The 22,855-nt window shown below is 43.9% G+C and overlaps 1 protein-coding gene across 3 annotated transcripts in view; it reads left to right on the top strand.

The window, feature by feature from the left end:
• Positions 1–5,511: 5,511 nt before the first annotated feature.
• Positions 5,512–22,855, top strand: part of LOC114780344 (cysteine-rich motor neuron 1 protein) — a 32,784-nt gene continuing 15,440 nt past the window's right edge. For 2 of the 3 annotated variants that reach the window (XM_028967653.1, XM_028967725.1), the window contains exons 1-4: positions 5,512–6,161; positions 10,855–11,016; positions 11,280–11,459; positions 21,780–21,959. In XM_028967653.1, coding sequence (XP_028823486.1) covers positions 5,534–6,161; positions 10,855–11,016; positions 11,280–11,459; positions 21,780–21,959 — 1,150 coding nt within the window. In that variant the 5' untranslated portion in view covers positions 5,512–5,533. The remainder of the gene's footprint in view (positions 6,162–10,854; positions 11,017–11,279; positions 11,460–21,779; positions 21,960–22,855) is intronic. The other variant, XM_028967750.1, reaches the window with a different exon arrangement.

Below are 22,855 nucleotides of genomic sequence, written 5' to 3'. Positions count from 1 at the left end.
CAAGTGCACAGGAACCCTGGAAAACTGGAAAAGAGGACGAACAACTGAAGTTCATTCTAACCTCAAGCTCAAGGATTCCAAACTGCATCAGTTATAATGAAAAATGAGAGGTTATTGTGGAGTTACTATTTCATGTTCTTGAACCCTGCAGTGTTAACTTATGTAGGTCATATATTCAAAATAAACCTCATGCGTTCAAAAGAAAAAGCTTTAACCTTCCAGCTTCCTGTTGGTCCAACTTGCCAGAGTAGATACAAGGTTCTTTCACATTGGCTTAAATAATTAGCACTGGGTGGCTATGGCCCAGTACAGTAGGTGAGCTGAAAGTTCATAAAACAATACAAAAAAGTATCTACCTGGAAGATAATAATGACTGTCCAGATATTCTGAACCCACCACTCTAGCCATCCCGTTAATGTTACCTCTGATGGAGGATTTGTCCATCCTGCTTAATTGTGCAGGACATTTGAGTCAACAGAGGAGTAACAGGGGGCCTGGAATGAAGAAGCACAAGAATTCAATAATTCTTTTCAAATATCATTTACATTTACATTTGTGGCATTTGGCAGAGGTCCTTATCTAGAACATGCTTTCAGGTTACAATCAATGAAGTAATCTGTTCTGGTTCACTGGGATCCCAACTATGAATAAAATCATTTTATTTCACTCTGTTGTAGTTTTTCTTACATAAGTCAGACTGAAGAAAGTGACAAGTTAGTCTAAGTATTCTCTAAAGAGAAAGGGCTTCAGCTTGAAAATGCATTTGAAAATGCTTATTGACATGCTGTTCTGACCTCTGACCTTTAGTACAGTGTGGGTTACCACTGTGTACCAGACAATGTCTGAAGCAAATGAGAAAGCATTAAACATTTAGCATAGTAGCTGATGGACAACATGTTATGTGTGGCAGAGGAAAACGTTTGAGATTAATGACCCTGTGGCATCCCTCCTCTCTCCACTGGGGAATTAATAGATTGTTTCAAAACTATACATTCATTTTAGTTTCTTATTTCCACCAATCTTATCAGATTATCACATAACATTTCGTTGTTGAAAAGGGATGATTTCTGTTGGTGATGGTAAACCCTTTCTCTGTTATTGCAGCTGCATCAGTTTACCACAAGGTGGTGATACAGACTTATGTTAAAAGGCCTCTGGCTTTAATTTACAAGCCAAAACTAAAAGGAAAGCCATAGAATTAAAATAACTATTTCAGTTGTGTAAGATATGCTCACCCTGTGTTACATTTTGAAATTACTGTTTACTGTTATGATAATCGTTTTTTTTCTTTTTTTTTTATCTCACATTCTCTCTGCCCTGACCCCCACCTTCCCTCCAAAGTATCCCAGGTGTGAGTACAAACACTGCTACAGTTGTTATTTCACTTTACTGTTCAATTTTGTGACACTGTAATTATGTTATTTACTGCTGCAACTGGAAGATTGGCATTCCAGAGCCAGATGGAAGCTGGGCCGTAAACGGGAGCGTCTGTGTCTGGAAAAGTGACCCACAGCTTGAGCTTCCCTAGCAAAAGGCAGCAGTGTCTATCACCCCAAGCGAACAAACCCTGGTTCTAGCAGGTGCAGATCCAGTCTACCATGGAATTTGCAGTAATTGTTGAGATTTACATACAAAAGCCCTTAAGGAGTCCACTCAACATGCCTTTGGCGTGTAACCGAGGTGAGTGACTGATGCCACTTCCAAATGTCAAACAAGCCTGTAGCTATCCCTCCGTCCAAGGTCATCTTTTTCCCTGGATATGGAGGTCAAGAGCTAAGTCACTCTATCACCACCAAGTCTGTTGGGGTCAAAGGAGCAATTCCATCTACAGACTTTCTGGAAAATGGTATCTAAACTATTATTGTCAGAAACATGTTAGTGTGTTGAAGACATCTATTAATACCAAATATTTAAAGTAAATACAGTTTATTTAAAGTAAAACTAGGATGCATGCACTTTACTGTAAAAGGGAGTTATAAAACCAATAATTTATTGTGAATGTTACATCTAAGGGTGGGAGGGGGAATTATTAATGTTTATGTATATGTTTAATACTTTGTTTATTAAGCATAGGCACGATGGCCGAAAAGGAAACACAAAAGAACTTAAAAACAAACCCTCAGGCGTGTGACTATTGTCAGGAGAACAAACATAAAGTAAGCGTCCACATTAATGTTGAAGAATCGTCTGGACACTCTCCTCTTCCTTTTACAGAGCTCTAACTTTGGACACCAAATAAGCAGACACTGGCCATGATTAGAGCCCTGTTGTCAGGTTCATCAGTGCAGACTGTGAACCCAGTTGTACCCAGGTTGACCGTGACCTTTTTCCAGTTGCTCTGTTGTTGAGGCCCGTTTTGGGACTTCTCACCTCAGTTCCAACGAGATCAAAACAACAGCGGCCACATCATGTTGTGGTGATTCACATAGGACTAACAGCTGGGAGAAGGGACTGTGTTTGTGACCCGAGGGAACTTGGGATCATTTGGCTAATTTACCTCAGATTCTTTTCTGAGGCTGTTCTGGCTACAGGGTCTCTCGTGGACCTTTACAGTCCATTGCAGCTCTTCTTTGCTTGTGCCTGTGAAGTTCTCGGCTGCTCTCATTCTCCTCTGCTGTGGTTATTGTGGTCTGCCAGAATTGAATTGACTTAGACTCAGATGTGAGTATGACATATAAATGTATTAATCAGAGCATTTGGAGGGTGGACAATAGTCCTACCTTAAATTCCCCATAGTGTAAATCTGAAACTGCACTGGAAAAAATATGGCTCAGATTTGGATTTGTAATGGTGCCCTACTACTACATTATATATAAAATCACATAATCATGTTATTAATGTAACTGTGAAAAACTGTCTGAGTGGAAATATAAATTACCAGGATATGACAGATCTGGCAGTGCATTATTAAATATAATTAAATGGCTATTTGACCTGGATATTTTTGTACATCTGGATTTGTACAGCTTTCTCAATTTGGTATTGGGAGCTATTGTTTAAAAACCTTTCTGATCATAATCATGAAAATGACTTTAGTAGTATTTAGTAATATGCCTTACAGATGTCACTGTATTACATTATCACTCTTAGCCATTACCATCCATTAAATATTGTGATGTGCGTTCTTCTTTGCTCCCAATTACCTTTGGATTCCGCCTCCACACACCAAACAACTCTCTTTTTGTTCTTTGTACTGGCAATAGAATGGGGCTGTATGGGAAACAGATGTCACTGGGTGTTTTAAAGGAGTTCAGATCACACATGGAGATCTTGCTATTCCACTGGTCCTCATTGGAACAGGCAAGAGAAGAAAGAAATATTTAGACCATTGACATTAGCATGGTTATCAGTAGGCTGTCCAGACTGAGCCCACAAAGAGAGCTGTAGATATATGGTCCAGATGAGGTGGGGAAGGGTCTGTGCCTCCACTCGCCCCTCCACCTGACCGCTTTGCTGATGATTTGTGTGGGCCATGCTATTTCAGTTGTAAGTAGCCTTTTCAGGGACATAAGGGGTCCCTGGCAGGCTGTAATCTGTCACTTTGGATGCGCTTCACCCATTACTGGTGTCTTGAGCCCACATACAGCGGTATAACATCTCAGCATCTGAATGTCTTTGTTTATTTACATTTATAGTTTCTTACACAACCTTGGGCATATGCACCACAAAATTAAAACCTCACATGAAAAGCTCACATTACAATACTCAGTGAGTTGTGAAATATTGGGCAGACATTTCTTAAAGATGTTGTTTTGGAATCAGGAGCATACGAATCTAAGCATAAGAATCTGCATTTTAATCTGGAGGGGGACAAACACATTGTATTGGAAGGGGTTTTAATGCTTTGGATGATTGGTGCACGCACCCACACCCACAGCCCATAACACAAACATACACTCTTGCTCAGACCCTCTGACCTCTGACACACTAGCTGGTTACTCCATAGCTAACATTCCCATCTGAAGGGAAAAGTAACATTTTCAGGTGCAGGTCTGGACTGGACAATAGGCCACTCAAGTCTTGGCACGAACTGATCTTTGGAAGTCTGAATCAGAGGAAGGTGTAAAACAGGTCTACAAGTGTCTAGAGGTTGTGAACATTTGACTTCGGTCACAGCTCTTAAGCGGAGATAATGAGGGCTTGGTTTTCTCCCTCTCAACTTTCGACCTTACTTGATGCACTGTGGACCACGTTGTATGGCTATTCATTAGCGCAGGTCTTTCTCCTCATATGGTTGTCTCAGTGACAGATCTGTCATGCTGGTGTGAGCATGTAAAGAAGGGGGAATGGAAATATTTATTTAAATCATTTACATGTACATTTACATTTACATTTACAGCATTTATCAGACGCCCTTATCCAGAGCGACTTACAATCAGTAGTTACAGGGACAGTCTCCCTGGAGCAATTTGGGGTTAAGTGTCTTGCTCAGGGACACAATGGTAGTAAGTGGGATTCGAACCCGGGTCTTCTGGTTCATAGGCGAGTGTGTTACCCACTAGGCTACTACCACCCCACCCATGTAATTATATTTTCAACATTTAGCACATGCAGTTATTCAGACCGACTTACAATCAGTAGATACAGTGACACTCCCCATGGAGACACAATGGGAGCAAGTGGGGTTTGAGCTCAATAAAATTACAAAGGAACCCTGAATGTAACCTGAACATCAAATCCAGATATTCTGAACTCCATTTGGTCCTTTAACCAAAGAGTAAAAACAAGGACTTGGTCCCAAAGACGGCATGTTATCCCACGATAGAGGGGTTAACTCTATCACACAAGGTTGAACCTTTACCCAGGGAATCAGAGAACATCTCCATGTGGCTCTCAACTTTCAAAGAGTGGAAGAGGAAACACTAAAGCTCTGATTATGCACTGTGCTGTGTGTTTCCCGGGACGCCATGTTTGTCTTGGAATCTGGCACTCTCCTCAGCCGTTGCTGATGGATGGGGGTTGTGTTCTGCTCATGAATGAAATCCTTTCGCTTCAGGGCAAGCTGTGAATGTTACAGTTGATGTTTAATGGAAAGCTGGCTTTTAAAAATATATATTAATATATATGGATAAATAGAGTCTCACTGATGGGTGGATACTGAAACAGGCTGCTGGGATTTAGCATCAGTTCTAACCCTGGCCACTGGTCACTGGCCTGTATCTTCATTTCTTGTTAGTTGGTCATCATAGCCACTATCTTTTCAATGTCCACACATACACTGTGTTTCAAAATGTACTTATCCCTCAACATGCAATGAAAGTGACTTCCACAGCTGAATACCTTATGACTTTGGTCCCTATATGTCCATTTGGGGTGAGTGGGGACGCTGTAGTTTGTGTAGGTGAAACAGGTAAAGGCTCTAAACACGATTTCACGCGTCTTTCACTGAATGAAGCATTCGAGCATGTCAGATTTGTCGTATGGAGTTTGGGGGGGGCTTGTGTGTCGCGCACACGCCCTCTTTTCCCCACTTGCGATTGGTCGGCGCTCTGTCGGTCAGGAGGAAGGGGTGCCGCGAACGTCTATCCCCGCGATGTCAACTGGTGTTTCACTTTCCATTCTTCTGCTTCACAGACAGTCGGCGCGAGCCGAGCGACTAGCACGAGCGCGTCGTCTGTGCGGACGTCACGCGCAACGTGAAAGTCCCCCTTTTCCTGTTGGATACTCTGACACGGATACCGGCGCAGCATCAGACCGACCAATTTTCGCACTGGATCGATTTTTTATTTTAATTTTTTTGTTGCTATTTTATGTATTTATTTACTTATTCATCTGCAGCCGCGTCGGATTTTTCTTTAAAAACTTTGCTGGTGAGGACTGGCCGGAAGTTTCATGTTGTAAGTCGAATTGTGACCTTTGCACCATGCGCCCCAGATGTCTGCTTTCGGGCTTGTGCGTCCTGGTCCTCCTGCGCGCCGCCGCGGCGTACGAGTGCGCGCCTTGCCACCTCCGGACGTGCCCGCTCCGGGCGCCGCGTGGCTGCGGGAACGCTAGGACCCTGGCCAGGGACCCGTGCGGCTGCTGCGACCGGTGCGCCCGCCTGGAGCGGGAGCCGTGCGGCGGGAGGGACTGGGCGCTGGGCTACTGCGCCCTGGGGCTGACCTGCGCGTCCACCAACCGGAGCGGAGCTGCCGCCATCCCCGAGGTCGGCGTGTGTACAGGTGGGCGAGCCGTGCTTCATTCCGACGGTGGTCTCCCTCGTCTGTGGTCTCCCTCCTGACACCCCGTCAGCTGTCATTTTCCAAGTTGGCTCGCGTGCACGTTGTCCCGACCGGGTCCGAGGTGACTCGCTCGGCTGCCAAGTTTCCCCCCCCCCGCCGCCGTCTGCGCCTCCGCCGCCCATCCCTCGCGTCCGCGCCATAATATGGGGGTTAGAAGGGGTCATTACGCGGAGACAAAACAAAGCTGACAGCACAAGAATACCCCGATTTAATAAGGGTCTCGGAGCCCAGACTGCAGGTTCCAGCATTCAGTGGCAGCCGCTTCGCAGAGGGACACAATGGTCCGCGTTGCCTGTCATATTCGGTTTGTTACTTACAGTCAGGAACAACTCGGGGTGACCTGCTACTTCGCCCCAGGGCAATAGGGTCCTGGATGGCACTGCATCGAACCACAGCCAGGCCCAGCTCCGGGGTTTATTATTTTAGGGATAAAATGATTAAAGAGATTTCTTAGGCATATCGTCATTGCAGAAACTTTAGATTTCAACCAACAAGTGTGAATTTCTTTGTTTTGTTTGATGCCATGAATTTATCTAATGAAGGTGTTTCCATCTTTTTTAACTGGTTAAAATGGGCAACTGCCTGAATTGCCTGCCTGGTTATGACCTTTACAGCCCTTTACTGTAAGTGTGGTCATCTCAGAATCATTTATTAAACTGCTCCCTAGTTTTGCGTCAGTGCCCTCACGTTTTAACATATTTTCCCGGTTTGGAGTTTTCCAGCAGGATCTGTCTTTCTCCAGGATGAATTAGCCTCCTGTCTCCATGTTCCCCTTACAGCCCAACAGCCTCACTGCAACAATCCAGCTGCTGTTCCACGGACGCACATATGACGTCCCCTGCCTCAAATGTTGCACAGCGTACACAGGAGTGATTTCTCCGCTTATAAATAGCTTAATTATGCTAGTTGGTGTGGAAGCACACTACCATGTTTGTGTTTTCATCTGCGCTCTGTTTGAAGTGTGTCTTTCTTTCACGCTGTCCAGATGAGAGTGGGGTTAAACTCGGTATAAACCCACGTAAAAAAAAAAACCTCCCCTCTGTGCATAAACACGGTGACTTGGCAGTGACTGAAGCCAGCAGAGGTGAGAAATAACAAAAGTGACCCTTTCAGGAAGCTTCTGGTATAGAAATGGCGACATGTGAGGTCCCTGGTCCTCGCATTCCAGTCGACCGCCCCCTTGATTGAGGTGTGTGTTCGAAGTGGCAACTGAGAAGACTGATCTCGCCCCTGCCTCCACGGCATCACCCCCTTCAAATTAGCAGCTTCGAAATGGCCCGAAGAGTTAACGGCTTCCACCATTGAGTTCAGCCCCTAGCTGGGAGGCATCAGGTCCTGGAGATTGGGATCTCCTGCTGGGCCTGTGCATGAGGCTAAATCAACACCTCCTGCATGTTTGACAAAGCATACGGGGGTGATGTCGGATTTCCTACTCAACCCTGGCAATGCAGTCTCAATGTGATTATAGACTCAGTCAGGGGTTTCAGGGTGAGCTGGACAAAATTGGGGAAACGTTTCTGCTGTTCTTGTTCAAGCACAAATGGGGCGGTGAACCTGTGTTCACTGAAAATACGTAATGTACACCTTAAGAGTGAATAAGTAATGGCCCATATTTCTGCTACAGAATTTATTTGAAAGCCATTTGGACATTTTTGTTAGCATTTCATGTTCAGCACAATGTTAGTCATTCATTGCTTCATTAGAAACCTCATTAAAGAATGAAGTCATTTTATGTTCAGTGTCCATCTGGATGATAAAAAGAAATGGGGTGTTTTCATGAAAAACTACATAAAGATTGATTTACAATAATTACCACAGTCTAACATGATTTACATTGGCAGTGTAGCTGGACTCAACCAAAAATGTTGGTCATGATGCAAACTCCTTATTTAAAATGCAAAATGTTGTAGATCTGCATGCAACATTTTCATGTGCAATATAAAGTTACCTGAAGATAAGGGAAGGGTATAGTACAGTATGGTTACATACCCATCATACAGCAATGTTGGGTGACATATGTTAGCCGATATAAAATTGTATTTACCCAACATAAAACATGCATTGCCATGGAGAAAGGCTCATAATGTGCAAATTCAAGAACATACAATGACATTATTCATATCTTCTGTGTAAACTTTGACCTGTCCAATCTATTTCTGATTACGATTATCAATAATCATTGCCCTTCACTAACTCCATATACACGTCAACATATCACTTTAGTTCCAATTACTTTCTCTTTTACATTGGACAGCTGGGGGTTTGCCTTCCTCTGGCTTTATACAACATTTTAAAGACATGATAGCATGGCTATCAGCGAGGGCCACTGCCAAAGGTCAGCCTCCTGAAGTCCAAAATGACAGGACAAGCTGTCTCTGTGATAGGGACACATGCTAGTTTAAGTATGTTGTGACATTGCAATGTGGGTACGTGCAATAGTCAAATTAATAAGGGTGTGATCAAAATGATACCTTTTTCAAAGGTGTTAAGCAGCTAGCACCAGGCCTCTGTGTCATGATATGTCATGTATTCCATGAGATAGAAGAAACTACAGAGTGTGCATCATGTTGAAAGTACATCCTCACAGATATTGAGATGAAGTCACCGACAGTTCTCCCTCATTTCACTCCTCATCCTCTACTCCTTCTACCATTTTAAAGCAAATTATTTAAGATTAACTTGAGCAGTTTATCACATTTTTCATTTATTAAATGTCACTAAAACTTAAATCACTTCCAATAACTAAATAAGTTATTTGAAAATTGAAAATCAATATTGAAATTGATTTATATGCTCTCAGTAATGTGCAGAGATGGTTTCCTCAATAGATATTGTCAAAATATCAAATTCAAAACTGACATGAGTTCATATTATAGTTGTTTCATCTTTTGCTGTACATCATGTGTTTAGAAAGTCCTTGATCTGATCAGAATATCGACCTACACTGTGGTCTGGAGCAACTTAAGGACCCGCTGTCAGAACTGGAGAAAGCCGTCACACCAGTTTGGCCAAGCCTGCCTTTTGTCAGAAACAGTTAGCTTGTAATTAAGAATTATGACTCTGCCCACCTCTGTAAGCCTTTGTAGGCCTCCCAGTTTCAGGGTTTGAGTAAAGTTTACAGATGGAACACATCTGAAAGTGTGGATTATTTTAAAGTGACAGGAAATAAGAGGGAAGGCCTTGGCACTAGGTGAAGCACTGGCGCTGTGAATGGGGTGTTTGTGCTCCCTCGTGCCGAGTTAGAGTGGTGGGATTTGATCTTTGGCACGTAGATGATAGACAGCTTACAGTCAGATGAAATTATTAAGACAAATTTATACTGTTTCCTTCCACTGGGGACCTTAATCAAATTTAAAGCATTCTGCCAATAAGATAAATATAAGAAGAAATTAAGGACACATTATATTATTAATGGGGACCAGGGCAAAGGCTGACACCTTGTGACACCGTGGGCACTGTTTTCAAACTGCCGCTTAGCATGGCCCTTGTGTGCTGGTGTAAGGTCAACGGTGTCCTTAGGATTTACACAAATACAGTGCATCTGGAAAGTATTCACAGTGCATTACTTATTACACATTTTGTTGTGTTACAACCTTATTCCAAAATGGATTAAATAATTTTTTTGCTCAAAATTCCATTTGAAGATCTCTCCAGAGATGTTCAATCGGATTCAAGTCTGGGCTCTAACTGGACCACTCAAGGACATTCACAGAGTGATTGCTGCAGAGATGGTTGTCCTTCTAGAAGGTTCTCATGTGTGTCTTTCCAAATCATGTCCAATGATTTTTTATCCACATTTGGACTCCAGTTAAACTGCAGAAACATCTCAAGGATGATCAGGGGAAGCTGAACTTAATTTTGAGCTTCATGGCAAAGACTGTGAATACATGTGTTTTCTCAGTTTTTCCTTTTTTATAAATACATTTGCCAAAACCTCAAGTAATTTTTTTTAGGTTGTTATTATTGGGTGTTGTGTGAATATGAATTTAATCCATGCATCCTGTTGGCATGCAATTATTTCTGTCACCCAGAAAACAATATGATATTATATTTTTTATAAACAAATGGGAGGAACCCAGTGATTGACAGCACCTATTCTGGATGATCTAGACTGGGGCCCATCAATTGGTCCCATGCGCATATATCATTAACATTATATATAATATTATGATATATAGCATTATATATAGTTTCTGAGCCCCATGCTTAGCATGTAGTGATATTTTTAGTGTCAGTTTGAAAATAGTGGCTTGTGAGTGTTTGACATGAATAGTGAGTGTTTGAAGTAACACTCATTCAAGTACAAATTTGCAACTTCCTTTCTGTAGTTTAACTATGACCATAAAAAGTCTGGATATTTTCAGGACTAATATGTTGTTATTAAAGTGTTTGTGTTCTTGAGACTTTCTCTCCACTTTGTGTTTTTCTTTACCAGGGAGTAAATCAAGGGCCACAGTGCACCATGGCAGACAGTCCTTCCAAATTGTGGAACCAAAGCAAACAAATTTGGCCACAGCCATGGCTTTGGAGCCTAGCCAAAAGACAAGCATGTCTCTGTTCAGAGGTTGCTGTGACAACGCTCATGTTCTTTCTGGTATTTGTTTCTCCCCCATACCCTCCTCCCCAATCACAGCCCTGCCAGACTACCCCGACGCAGGAATGGAGGATGAACGATGTCCCCTGATAAGTGGCTGTGACCGGACTGGAGGACAGTGTGTCTGTGACTCCAGACACACTTGTCTGGCCACCTTCTCCTACCCCAACAAAGAGGCCTGCATTAAGGCAGCCAAGTCAGGTGAGATGGGACATCTGACAAAGTTTCAATTGGTCAGTGGGGTAAAAAAAAGTGATGGAATACTCTCAGATTCTCAGATATCTATGGATATGTGGCATTGCCAAGATTCCAAATATATGAATATTTCTGAACTGCTCTCTTTTACCTTTATAATCTAATAATAATTTGTCATTTCTGATTTGCTGTACTTTTTATTCCTGCTCACCGTTAAATATGTAATATAAGGTGGTGTGGGCATAAGCCTCTCTTTTCTATCTTTTTAGAGGGTCGGCGGCATGAACGAGAGCACAAGGAAAGGCCCAAGGAAAAGTTTGTGGGTCCAGTTGACCCAGGCTGTGTGTCCTCTGGCTGTAACCTGACCGCAGAGGGCTGTGTATGCGAGTCCCAGACCTGCCACGCCCACTTCACCTATGCCAACCGCAGCCAGTGCCAGCAGGCTGCAGGTAAAACCGCACACTGACCCTTCCACACAGGCCAGATCAAGTGTTCACTCAATCCAAGTGACACAGCGGTTTGCAAAATGCTCTAATGAGTATCTAAATATAGCCTTTGAAGTGGTTTCAGATTCTGAGGAAGTACCGATAGCAGGAATAAGTCTTGACTTGCTGTTAAATACCTAAAGGGAAAGAAAAAATACAGACAATTTTGGTTAGATGGTTCCCTGAGCACTTCCAGAGGATGGTGTAAGAGCTCACGTGAGACTCCCTGCATGCATGCACACTCAGACAGATGTGTTCACGTGGTAGACTCAACAGGCTGAGTAATTATGAGCGCTGGCCTGGACCCAGACTCACACCACAGCCAGTTTTTATTCCCCACTGCTGCTCCTGCTATGTATTCGAGCCAACACGTGACTTTCGCAATGGGAGAAGGTCCAGGAAACACAGCCCACATGGTCCAGCAGCTGTATGTTGTGCATGTGTGTATTGGTAAAAAGTTTTACATGGACATTATTTTATTTGTGTTAATGTTGTGCATACCTAGATCCTGTACTATTATTCACTGGACCTTTGTCTGCTAACATTCGTCCATTTTTGAGTCTAAGTTGTTTCGTTTTTGCACCTATTGATTTTGATGCCCTTGAGCCATAATTTTTTATTTGCAAAAATTTAGGAGTTAAAATTGTGAGCTGTACAGACCAGACCAAGGTTTTAGTTCAGCCTTAAATTCAACTGCTTGGATAGTTGAAACTAAATCTTGGTCTGGATTTCAATTGCTGAAGCTGAGATGTTTACTCCTTTTAACTGCAAGGAAATGGGATTCATATTGTATGAATAAATAGACTCTTGGATTTCACAATGGAAAAGTGACTTTGCTCCCTGCAGTCATGGAAGAGGGACAACACCTAAGAACTGCAACGCTAAGGCACAGTAAACAGCATTTTTCAGCAGCTTTTGGTTTGGATGCCTCCACCCCCTTGGTGTCACACCCGTTCCAGTGGTCTTGTATTTGCCGAAGTGCATTGCATCTGTGAACGATTAAATTGTTTTGTGTGAATGTGTGTAACGGACGATGTAGCTGTCTGTTTGTTATCTGCTCTCCGTATGGATAGAGGCTTTGTCTGTTGTGGCCAGCTGGCGGTTTGAGTAGATTCATTCAAGGTGCAGGGTGGCTAGGAAAAGTGAGTGAGTGTCATTGGGCCAGGATGAGCAGCTGGAGAATGGATGTCCTGCATGCTTTGTATTGGCTAGCTATCAGGAGAGGTTTGATTTATTGTCCATTGAGAGCATATATCCACAGGCATTGGAGGATCAAGGTGGAGGATGCACTCTACACCACAAATATCAGCGCACGGAAATCATTGTAGATTCATGTGACTTGGCAATTCAACACCAGTCTTCTTTTTTTGTGTACAGTGTACATCAATTATATGCAAGAAAATAAATATAAATTAATCACCAATATAAAATCAAATGAATACAGCAAGATTATAAATTCACAAGGAGAATTGAATTGAAATGTGCCTTTTTATGCAGAACAGTATTATGAATAGAATCAGCATTTATGGATGTTGGGAAATATAAAGAAGATATTGTTAAAAGGACCACAATAGGGTGAGTTTTGGGGCCAATTCTATTGTTTAATTATTGCACAGATAGCCTGAAATAAAGAGGTTCCTCTGGAACTTTGGGAACTAAAGATATATTGTTGAACAATAAGATTGAGTGTGTACTCTTTTGACAGAGGAGCAACGGTGCTACTTTATGTTATATTTCTCCATTCGTAGTTTATCGTGTAAGCTACTAAACATTGAAGACACAGGAGCATCTTTAAAAGGCTTTTATCATTAAAGCCACAGTGTACACATTGCATATGTTTTTTGAGGTATAATGATACCAGAATGTTTGATCTGTTTAGCTTTGACTGCATGTGATAATATAACGTTTATTAAATTTACTAGATAGTTTTAAGAAAAGTAAAGTAAAGTGAATTGATTGTCACTTGTAGCACTGCAGCACAGCACACGGTGCAATTTGTCCTCTGCATTTAACCCATCACCCTGAGTGAGCAGTGGGCAGCCATGACAGTCACCCGGGGAGCAGTGTGTGGGGACGGTGCTTTGCTCAATGCCACCTCAGTGGCACCTTGGCGGATCGGGATTCGAACCGGCAACCTTCTGATTATGGGGCCGCTTCTTTAACCACTAGGCCACCACTGCCCCATATGTTGATTAATGTCTTGTAAAGGGAAAAGCCAAATGCAGTTGCTTTCACTGGACCAATATGAAAGTTTTCATTAGTGGTACTTGTGGTATTACCCAAAATGAATCTGTTTTGTGATTCAGAAACCAGAACAGGCCACTGCAGAGTTGGCACGCCTGTTGCATCACTTAACATAAGGCCTCTTAGTTACCTCTCTGGATGTTTTTTCATGTCAAATCAGTCAATTGTAATGTGTCATAGCAGCAAGAAGCGGCGAAAGCACATCAAACAAGTAAACACTTTGCCCTTATTATCTCTCTTTCTTCCCATCCCTCTAGTTCATTCATCAGAGTCCTCATTAGTTCTGCCAGGCTGCCCACTCTTTGTTGCAGAGCAGGAACTCTCGGCTCCAGAGCACCATTGGCAGGCGCACACTGTGGCATTACCCCGTGTTTACATGATGACTCCCAGAGTCATGGCCCCATCTCACCTCTGCAACCCGATCTGTGGTTGTCTGCGGCAGAACAAAACACGAATGTGCGTAATGCAGCAGCGAGGCCCGAAGCGTCATTCTGGGGAACGGTGAGAAAAAAGGTTTTCAAAGGGGACGAAGCCTTAACCTGAACATTAGATGAGCTTACATAAGCTGCCTGCCTGCCTGCTTCACTGCTTAGCAGCACCACAGTAGACCCCCCGCCACCCCTTGAGTCCTGTTTTATGGGCTCTCTGCAAAAAAAAGAGAACACTTTCAATCAGGTTGTTATTTAACTTTTGGCAACTGGCTGTGTCTGCAGTTTGATACTGACTACTGCTTTCGTCTGAGACGTTCCACCTGCCAAAAAGGCAGTAATATAGTTTTTTTTCTGTATTTATAATATAATTTATATATATAATTTTTCAGTGATTTCTGATGTTACTTTTCTGCTCATTCAGACTGGAGCCAGTTGCCCTTTTGAGCAGCCAGTTCCAGTCACTGCCGCAGACAATGGCAGAATCAGCCAGGTTTCCTCACTCTCTGACACTGATTAGTCTTTTCAATAGGATGAAGGCTTTTCCCTCTTTCACTCACTTTCTCTCGATTAATCTCACTGGAGATCTGGCTGAGGGAGGGGTGCTTTTCCATGGTCTAATCACACAAACACAAGCAACCTCTTCATTCAAACCCATACACTCGGCATTTCATCTGCTCCTGTTGCTCTGGTTCACACACGCAATCTGCACAGGGCACACACACACACATGTGCGCGCACACTCCCAAAGACACACATGCGCAAACACAGCTGACGCTGTAGCCTTGGCCCAGCCTCTTTTTTTTTTGTGTCCACAAATATTACATGAGAGCTGAGTTGGCGTGGGCTTGAGTATATTTGAGGGTGTGTCTCTTCCCCTGGCCATCTGTGTGTCAGTGTTTGTGTGACAGACACACACCCTCTGCCTTAATCATTCTTGTCCCTTTTTGTGCCTCTGTGTCGTCTCATGGCCGACTTTGCATCTCAGACCCCCTTCCCTCCTGGCCCCGAGCCCCACTGGGCAAAGGGCCAGCTCTGCACAGCTTACGTTAAAATCATGCCTGGTCCCATCCTAGGTCCCATCTGAGGGCTGAAAGTGATATAAGAACCTGCAGACCCACGGTGGGCTGCTGGACTGAGACCGCTTTGTTCTCCACTGACTGACTTCCAGAGTCGGCCGTTGAACAGAACTCACATTGTGTATTTTTTTTTCTATTTCCATGAGTCTGCTCGAGGCTGTCAACACAGCCTCCTCTGCCTGCGAGAGCTGCCGCAGCCAGGAAAAGACTGCCGTCCTTGTGCCTTCATTGGAGGAAGATGGAGGGGGGGGTTGGAGAAGAAAAGCTTGTTTACAAAGAGGTGTCTTTCTATCATGAATGAGCCCTGGAGGCCTGATATACCCATTGTTTACAATAGTCCATTCTATGGCAATAAAATAATTTCCGCATCCCACTGCACTGTCCCTGCGCTATCACATTGCGGGGGTTTACTTAACAACCCTGGGTTTCCAGGAACAAGCATCCTATTCTAAGGTGCAGACCAAATTGAGGATACAAGCCAGATGAGGGATTTTGTGCTGTTGTATTTGCATTGTGTCATTTAGACTGTTCCTGGGCCCACAGACTGGCTAATCCTGCCACAAAATTCAAATTTGGTGAGGTCCAGTTGCCACTGAATTCTAAAGCGCTTGTCACCCCCTCCCTCTTTTTCTGGTTACAGACCCCAAGTGTCTCCCTTTAACAGTTGCATTAGTTGGACCACCAAAGGAAGGTCTGTTTGCAATTTCAAGTGATTTAAATGACAATGGAGAATCTTGCAGCTGGCCCTTTGCCCCTCTGATGACCAACAGAATGTTTCTGAATGGACCTTAATATGGACCAATATAGACTTTTCATTGCATTTCCCTCATGGCATTATTTTGCTGTTGAGATTGGGTTTGCATCCAGGCAAATCGTAAAGCTGCTCTGCATCATATCACAATGGACCACACAAAAAAATGAATCAACCATCTTAACAAAGTTTTTTTTTTAACTTAAGTGTCAGACAGAACAAGGATCCTTGCCAACTGTTTTATTTTAAAAATCCCCCCCCCCTCTGTCTTTATGACACTATTCGTTAAAGAGTTTATCAATGCGAGCTTTGTGTCTGCCCACGCTGTTAGCAGCTCACAGAGTAAACAGTGCTGTGCAGATACCTCACGGTCCTGCTGTATTTGCTTAGGGACGGCCTTCATCCTCCGCCTCATCTGTCAGATTTCTTATCCAAACATTAACACGTCCGCCCAGTGTACTCCAACCTCTAGAGCCAGAGCTTATGCGGACTCACGGCCTTCAAGCAGGCTCTTTCAGACCTCGACATCAAACAAGACAAAAAAGGCAGTGGTGGCCTAGCTGTTAAGGAAGCGGACCCGTTATCAGAAGGTTGCCTGTTCAAATCCCCGAACCGCCTGAGGTGCCACTGAACAAAGCACCATCCCCCGCACACTGCTCCCCGGGCGCCTGTCATGGCTGCCCACTGCTCACTAAGGGTGATGGGTCAAAATCAGAGGACACATTTTGTTGTGTGTACTGTGTGTTGTGCTGTGTTTCACAATGACAATCACTTCACTTTCAAATTAAAATACCAAGGCTACTGCACTACACTAGTTATGTCATGTGGCCGTCCATTTCTTATTATCAGTGGTCCGATCAGGTGTTGGGCTGCAAGGTCCTGCTTTATCAAGCATTTGGTTTTTTCAGTTCCCCATCTGGGGGGGAAAACCTGAGGTATCCACTTACGGCACCTGAAATGTCAGCCATGGGACACATCCTCTATGCAGGTTGAGTTGCCAGGGCTTTTTGTAGAAATGCTCCTTGTAGCATCTTTTTGCACATATTTCCATAACCGTAATGCACACAAAATCATCCAAACCATAAACATATCATTCATCCATTCCTCAAGACAATTGAGCTTTATTAGCTTAGTTTCAGTTCTGTTCCCCTGGCCTAATTACGATCTTAGCCACAGCCCCATCAATCACGCGCTGAGATCTTCTATCCAGACACACTGAGCGTTCCCCCGCTAAATAGGCATGTACCTACTCTGTGTTTAGGCAGATCTGCGAAAGAACTTAGCCACTGACAATTACAGACCAGGAGCGTCTGTCTGCACAGCCCAATCCCCTTCCACTTGGGCACCTCTCATACATTAGAGTGACACTGCAGACCCAAAGTAAACAGCTGCGAAGACTCGCGTAACCCTAGCTTTGTGAGGCCGCTACTGTTCCTCCACAATAGCTGTACAGTGGGGCGCACCACTTTTCTTTTCCTGAATACCTTCCAAAGCACACTGTGGTGCCCCCTACCCCAAATCTGGCTGCCCTAAAGAAGGGTGTCATGACGATGGGGTTGGCTCTGGTGCATGAGCAGAATGTTGATTTTCCACAGCTATGCAAAGTGTGGGTTTTCAATAATGAGGATCTGAAAATACAGTCTGGAGTGCGTGGAACTGGATGCTCAGAAAGGGGGTCGGGGTGCAGTAATGCAGTGTGGGGAAGTGCCTGACGTCCACCCTGAGGATACACGCACCCTCTAGTGGCAGCTGCCTAATGGTGCCCACACAGTGTACCTGTAGCACGTGCCGGGTGACCCAGTGCCCCAGCAGGGACGAGGCGACATTGCCTCTTGTCTGTGTCGGCAGCAACAGTCCCACCCGAGCATTCTCATCTTTTCCCATTTCCTCGTTTCCACTCTGTACATACATTGAGGCCATGCAAACATTACCCCGCACCGGTTGTTTTAGTGGAAGGAACTCTGAGATGGGAGTTCATGAAGAAAAATATCCTAGAGGAGAGGTGGCTGGGCTCAAAAGAAAGCCTGTGGACCCGAATGTAATTACTGCGTTAGTCACACCCAGCATGGAAGCATGTGGCTGTTTGGGGGTGGAGCCTACACAAACACACCGAATCCAATCAGAGTGCTTTCATCCGTCATCTCCTCCAAAATGGCTGGAGCTGGAGGAACGGAGCAGGGTGGAGGAGCGTGAGCAAAAGCGACAGGGATGGAGGCTCTGTTTTCTCAGCAGTAGCGCTAAATATTCTGTTTTATCAACAGAGCGAATTCCCATTCTGGCCCCTGCACCGTCTCCTAAATGCGCCCTGTCTCCTGGAATTAATGGATTTAATGAGCCCACCGACCAGAAAAGTGCTTAGGCTACCAGTACTCTGGAACAGAAATGCAGTGTCAAAGAGTTCCTGTCCTCTCACATGGCCAGAGCTGGAGGGGGCCGAGGGTTCAGCGGGTCACCAGTGGGAATGCTTTTCATGTGTGGCTCTCCGGACCGGGCAACTGGAATGGAGTTGGTTGGAGCCGTGGAGCATGCGTGGCGTCCAGAGGGCAGAGGGGATCAACGTTTCCAAAACAAGTGTCTGCTGCTCTTAGGTCGCGGGCATTGATGGCCTTTGTTGCCGTCCCCGTTGGCGCTTAGCCTGCATGACTGCGCCCAACACCAGAAAGCGGGTGGGGAGGGGATTGCACGTTTACGCCTTCTGTAGAATGAGCGGCTTGAGTGTAAACAGGTCCAAATCCTGCTTCTGGGACAAGAGGCTTCTAAGGAACAAGATGGCATTTGAACACCAAATAAAGAACTGCTTGTAAACTGTTGACTGGTGGAAAAAGATGTTGAGAATGGGGATTTATTCGGATGTAGTTGAACATACTTTGTCAAGTGCCTTGGACATTTTGGCGTAGGACGCTATTTGAAAAGTTGTCCTCAGGATTTACATGAATCCTCCCCTTAAAAAAAATGAGACTGTGGTTTTCAGGCTTGATTATTGACCCCCTCCCATTAACAGCGCCACTTGATTTGCAGAATGAACATTTAGACAAGTCATTAATGAACGTTTCGAGAAACAAAAACAGTCTTTGTTATTGCTTAGAGCTTGAATGTCCAGCTTGAAGAAGATTGGAAACAGACTTGATTAGTTTATAATAAATGATTATGGGTGCGCCAGGGATTAATAAATCATCTGCCAAAAGTATTCCGACAATCCTATCTGCACTCTCAGATAAAACAGAGGATTTGAAAAAAAAAACAAACCCTCTGGAATCCTGTTGCCCTGCCACGGCTCGAATAGATTAGCATTAACAAATATTCTGGAAATCACATATGTGCATCCTGTCAAGTGACTTCTTTTTGTGTCACGAGTGTTGAAAAAAGTCTCTTGATTTCTGCTTGGGTGAAGGCCTTGCCGCGCTTCCTCTGGCTGGCCCTGCTGCACGGCAGGCGGGCGAAGCAGGGGGCAGCAGGGGAAGGAGGGAGAGACTTGAGGCAAATCCTCCTTCCCTTTTCAACTCCGCTTGCTCACCTGCTTTGCATTAGGGAGTAAACCCGGGCCGCCGGAGATGATTGGGTCAGAGCTGGATGTGCTCCTTGCAGCAAGGATTTGGCCTGCAGATGCTAGGAGTCTCATCCAGATCCTTCTGATCCATCTGTCTGATTCTGGCTGGCATTTCCCGGCCAGGTACCGGACCTGTCGTGTCCGAACAGTAAACATGCGCTGACTCTGATGTTTACTGACTGAATGTGGTTTTGCACCAACAAGTGAAGCGTCTCTCTCCAGCTGCTGGAGATGGGTGACGTTTGGGCCACATTTGATGATGTGTGGGCATAGTCTGTCTGGCCAAACCCAATTTTCTTGGAGAGACCTGCAAAACAGCGTGTAATTTCAGTGAACTCTGAGGAAAGTGCAGAGACGCACAGAGTCTTGTAAAGCGGCTTCTGGTGCTGGCAGCGGCTGTGAAGTTCCAGGATTTTCCATGTTCTAGTCATTCAGGAACGGTGGGGTTTTGGTCTAAAGCAATACACACAGCAGCCATTGCTTGGAGGCTAAGGAGGTTTCCGAAACTTACCACCGGCTATGCTCTGAGTGTCTGCTCTTGGACCCTGACCCTGACAGTGCTTGTGTTAACTTTAACCCTGCACCCGGCCTGTCATGTACACACAGAACCAAGATTCATCCTTCTCCCCACAGCTCCCCACAGTAAAATAAAAACAGGGGCAGGGTGCAGCGCAAGTTTCCGGGGCCTTGACATTATGCAAACCAAGATTATTTAAATGTCCACAATTTTGTGTTGCTAGAATGACAGTACACACACTCCCAACCCACTGCTGTCTTTACAAGTGCACGCTACTTTCATTTTGTTTGTAAGATAAATCGTACACTGCCATTCAACAGTTTAGAGTCACAAATGTCCTTATTTATAAGAGACATTATCTATTTCAATCAAACATTTATGTCTGACATTGTTGATTTTTTTTTTTTAGATTTTTATTGGCCATGAGATTTATTTAACAGTGTAATCCAAGTTGTTCTTCTGATCTAACAGTCAAGCATTAGGTCAAGCATTAAGCAAGAAAATAAATTAATAAAACAAAACAAAACACCAGAAAGAACAATTATAAAGCATGGGGATTTCAATTAAACATGAAAAAAATTGGTAAATTCACACCGAAATTAAAAGTATTTTCTTCCAAAGATATCATTCTACAGAAGCAATTTGTTTAGAATTTGGGGTGGTGGCCTAGCGGTTAAGGAAGCGGACCCGTGATCAGACGGTTCAAATACCATTCGGCCAAGGTGCCACTGAGGTGCCACTGAGCAAAGCACCGTCCCCACACACTGTTCCCCAGGCACCTGTCATGGCTGCCCACTGCTCACCAAGGGTGATGGGTTAAAAGAAGATGATATATTTTGTTGTGTGCACGTGGGCTGTGTGGCAGTGTTTCACAATCACTTTCACTTCACTTACACTTCACTTACATTTTAGTCTATTTAGTCCAAATCCTATTTTTTTCTGGAGAGAAAAGTTAATCAGGATGAAAATTAGAGAGAAAGAAAGATTGTCCATATTTCATTAATTATTTCTTTCCAGTCCTGAGTTGTATGCAATTTTGGTCTTGCACTGTTAAGTTTCTAAATGGGTATGGTTGCTAGAAGTTGTTGTAAATGAATGAAATCTGTGCATAAATGAAGAAAGGCCCATTATCAGCAACAATTAGTCTTGAGTTCAAGTGAAATGCTGCCAATGCACTAATGCAGGGCTGTCCATTTAAGAATTTCACTCACTATATCGACTATCGAAATATAATTTTCATTGACATATTGACTATTGGAATATTTTGTATTCAAACTCATTTAAGTTTTTTCTGGAAAAGAAGAAAAACTTTTCTGGACACTATATAAGAAGTTGCGGTTGGGGAGTATTTGTCCATGAGAAATTTGAACAAAGGTGCTAATTTATCTGCATGTGTGGTTTGGTACTGGCCGTGGCCCCATGACAACTATAACAGAGAACATGTTTGAGAAGTCCACTTACACACATGTCGTAGTGACTGATTTATGTATGGGTGAAATGGCCAGCCATCCTGGGTGGCGTCTTGTCAGGAGTACTACAGCTGAGCATTTGTTACATTTGTGCAATCAGTTTTATCCCAAATTCTAATTTCTGAAAAAATATTAGTTTGAGAATTGTTGATTTATTTGGTTATGAAGTACAAATCGTGTCTCTGAAATTAAGATTTGAACCAAACAAGCAATGACATTAGCTTGTGTTCTTCTTGTTTTAAACACCAGGTTCTCCCAGATGCTCTCACAATGGAAAGGAGTTTGCCGAGGGCGAGGTGTATCGGATGGACCCCTGCTGGCTCTGTCGCTGCCGCGGTGGCATCTCCTTTTGCTCCAAGGCTGAGTGCGCCAAGCTGGACTGCGACAACTTCTACACCCCAGAGGGGGAATGCTGTCCCGTCTGCGTAGGTATGATACTGAAGTCCAACAGAGTTCTTGTAGTAAAGGGAATAATAAATTCCATACATATTAAAATAAATGGATTAAATCACTTCCAGCATAAACTAGTATATTCTTGTTTGGTTGACCATTCCCATGTTTAGCAAAAGAGAAATTATTATTACAGTTAGACCCGTGATTCCATATTACATAACGCATTTTCAATTACATAAAATTGACTTTATCCACTGTGTTTCTACTAAAGTTAGTTATATGCGTGACACATGTGCTCATGTCAGTGGGTAATTTGGGTTAAGTCAGCCTTGTCTGCACCTTGTCAGCTCCTCTTTATTTTTCATTAAATCCGTAACTACATGGAATGTGAGTGTGACGATTGTAGAAAACTTGAGAGCTTCCGCTGACTTTATGAAGACCTTATGCAAAAACAGGCTGATAGTTGGGCATGTCTGCCCCCTCAGAGGTGCATCTGAAATGTTCGACTGACTTCACATGTATCAAAGGAGCCATGCTGGTCCTGTGTCTCACGGACTGATGGAGTTTTAATCATTCCACTGCCCATTGTTTTCAGGTGAGCTAATGTGTGTCTTACCATGCGCTCATCATAGTCAGCTATAGGTGGAGCAGATTTCCTGACCTCCTGTGTTCAGTTTCTGGTTTGGAGACTCGAGGTGTGACGCCCCGCTGTGTCAGCCCCCTCACAGCATTTGTGCACTGTTGGATGATCTGTATTCACATTTGTTCTGCATTGCTCACACCTCGTGAATGGGGTTTGGACAGGGAAGTTGGCATCAGACAGGAAGCAGGCATGCCTTCTCTCATTAGAGGAGCTGAAGAGGGCACCCCCACGCTCGCAGTAACTGTGTACAGAACTTTCGCCTTAATGACTTCCCTCTACACCCTGCTGC

Source organism: Denticeps clupeoides, chromosome 1 (assembly GCF_900700375.1).
Source record: "Denticeps clupeoides chromosome 1, fDenClu1.1, whole genome shotgun sequence".
Taxonomy (NCBI): Eukaryota; Metazoa; Chordata; class Actinopteri; order Clupeiformes; family Denticipitidae; genus Denticeps; species Denticeps clupeoides.
Note: the sequence above shows the minus strand (reverse complement) of the source record. Positions and strands in the feature narration are given on the sequence as shown.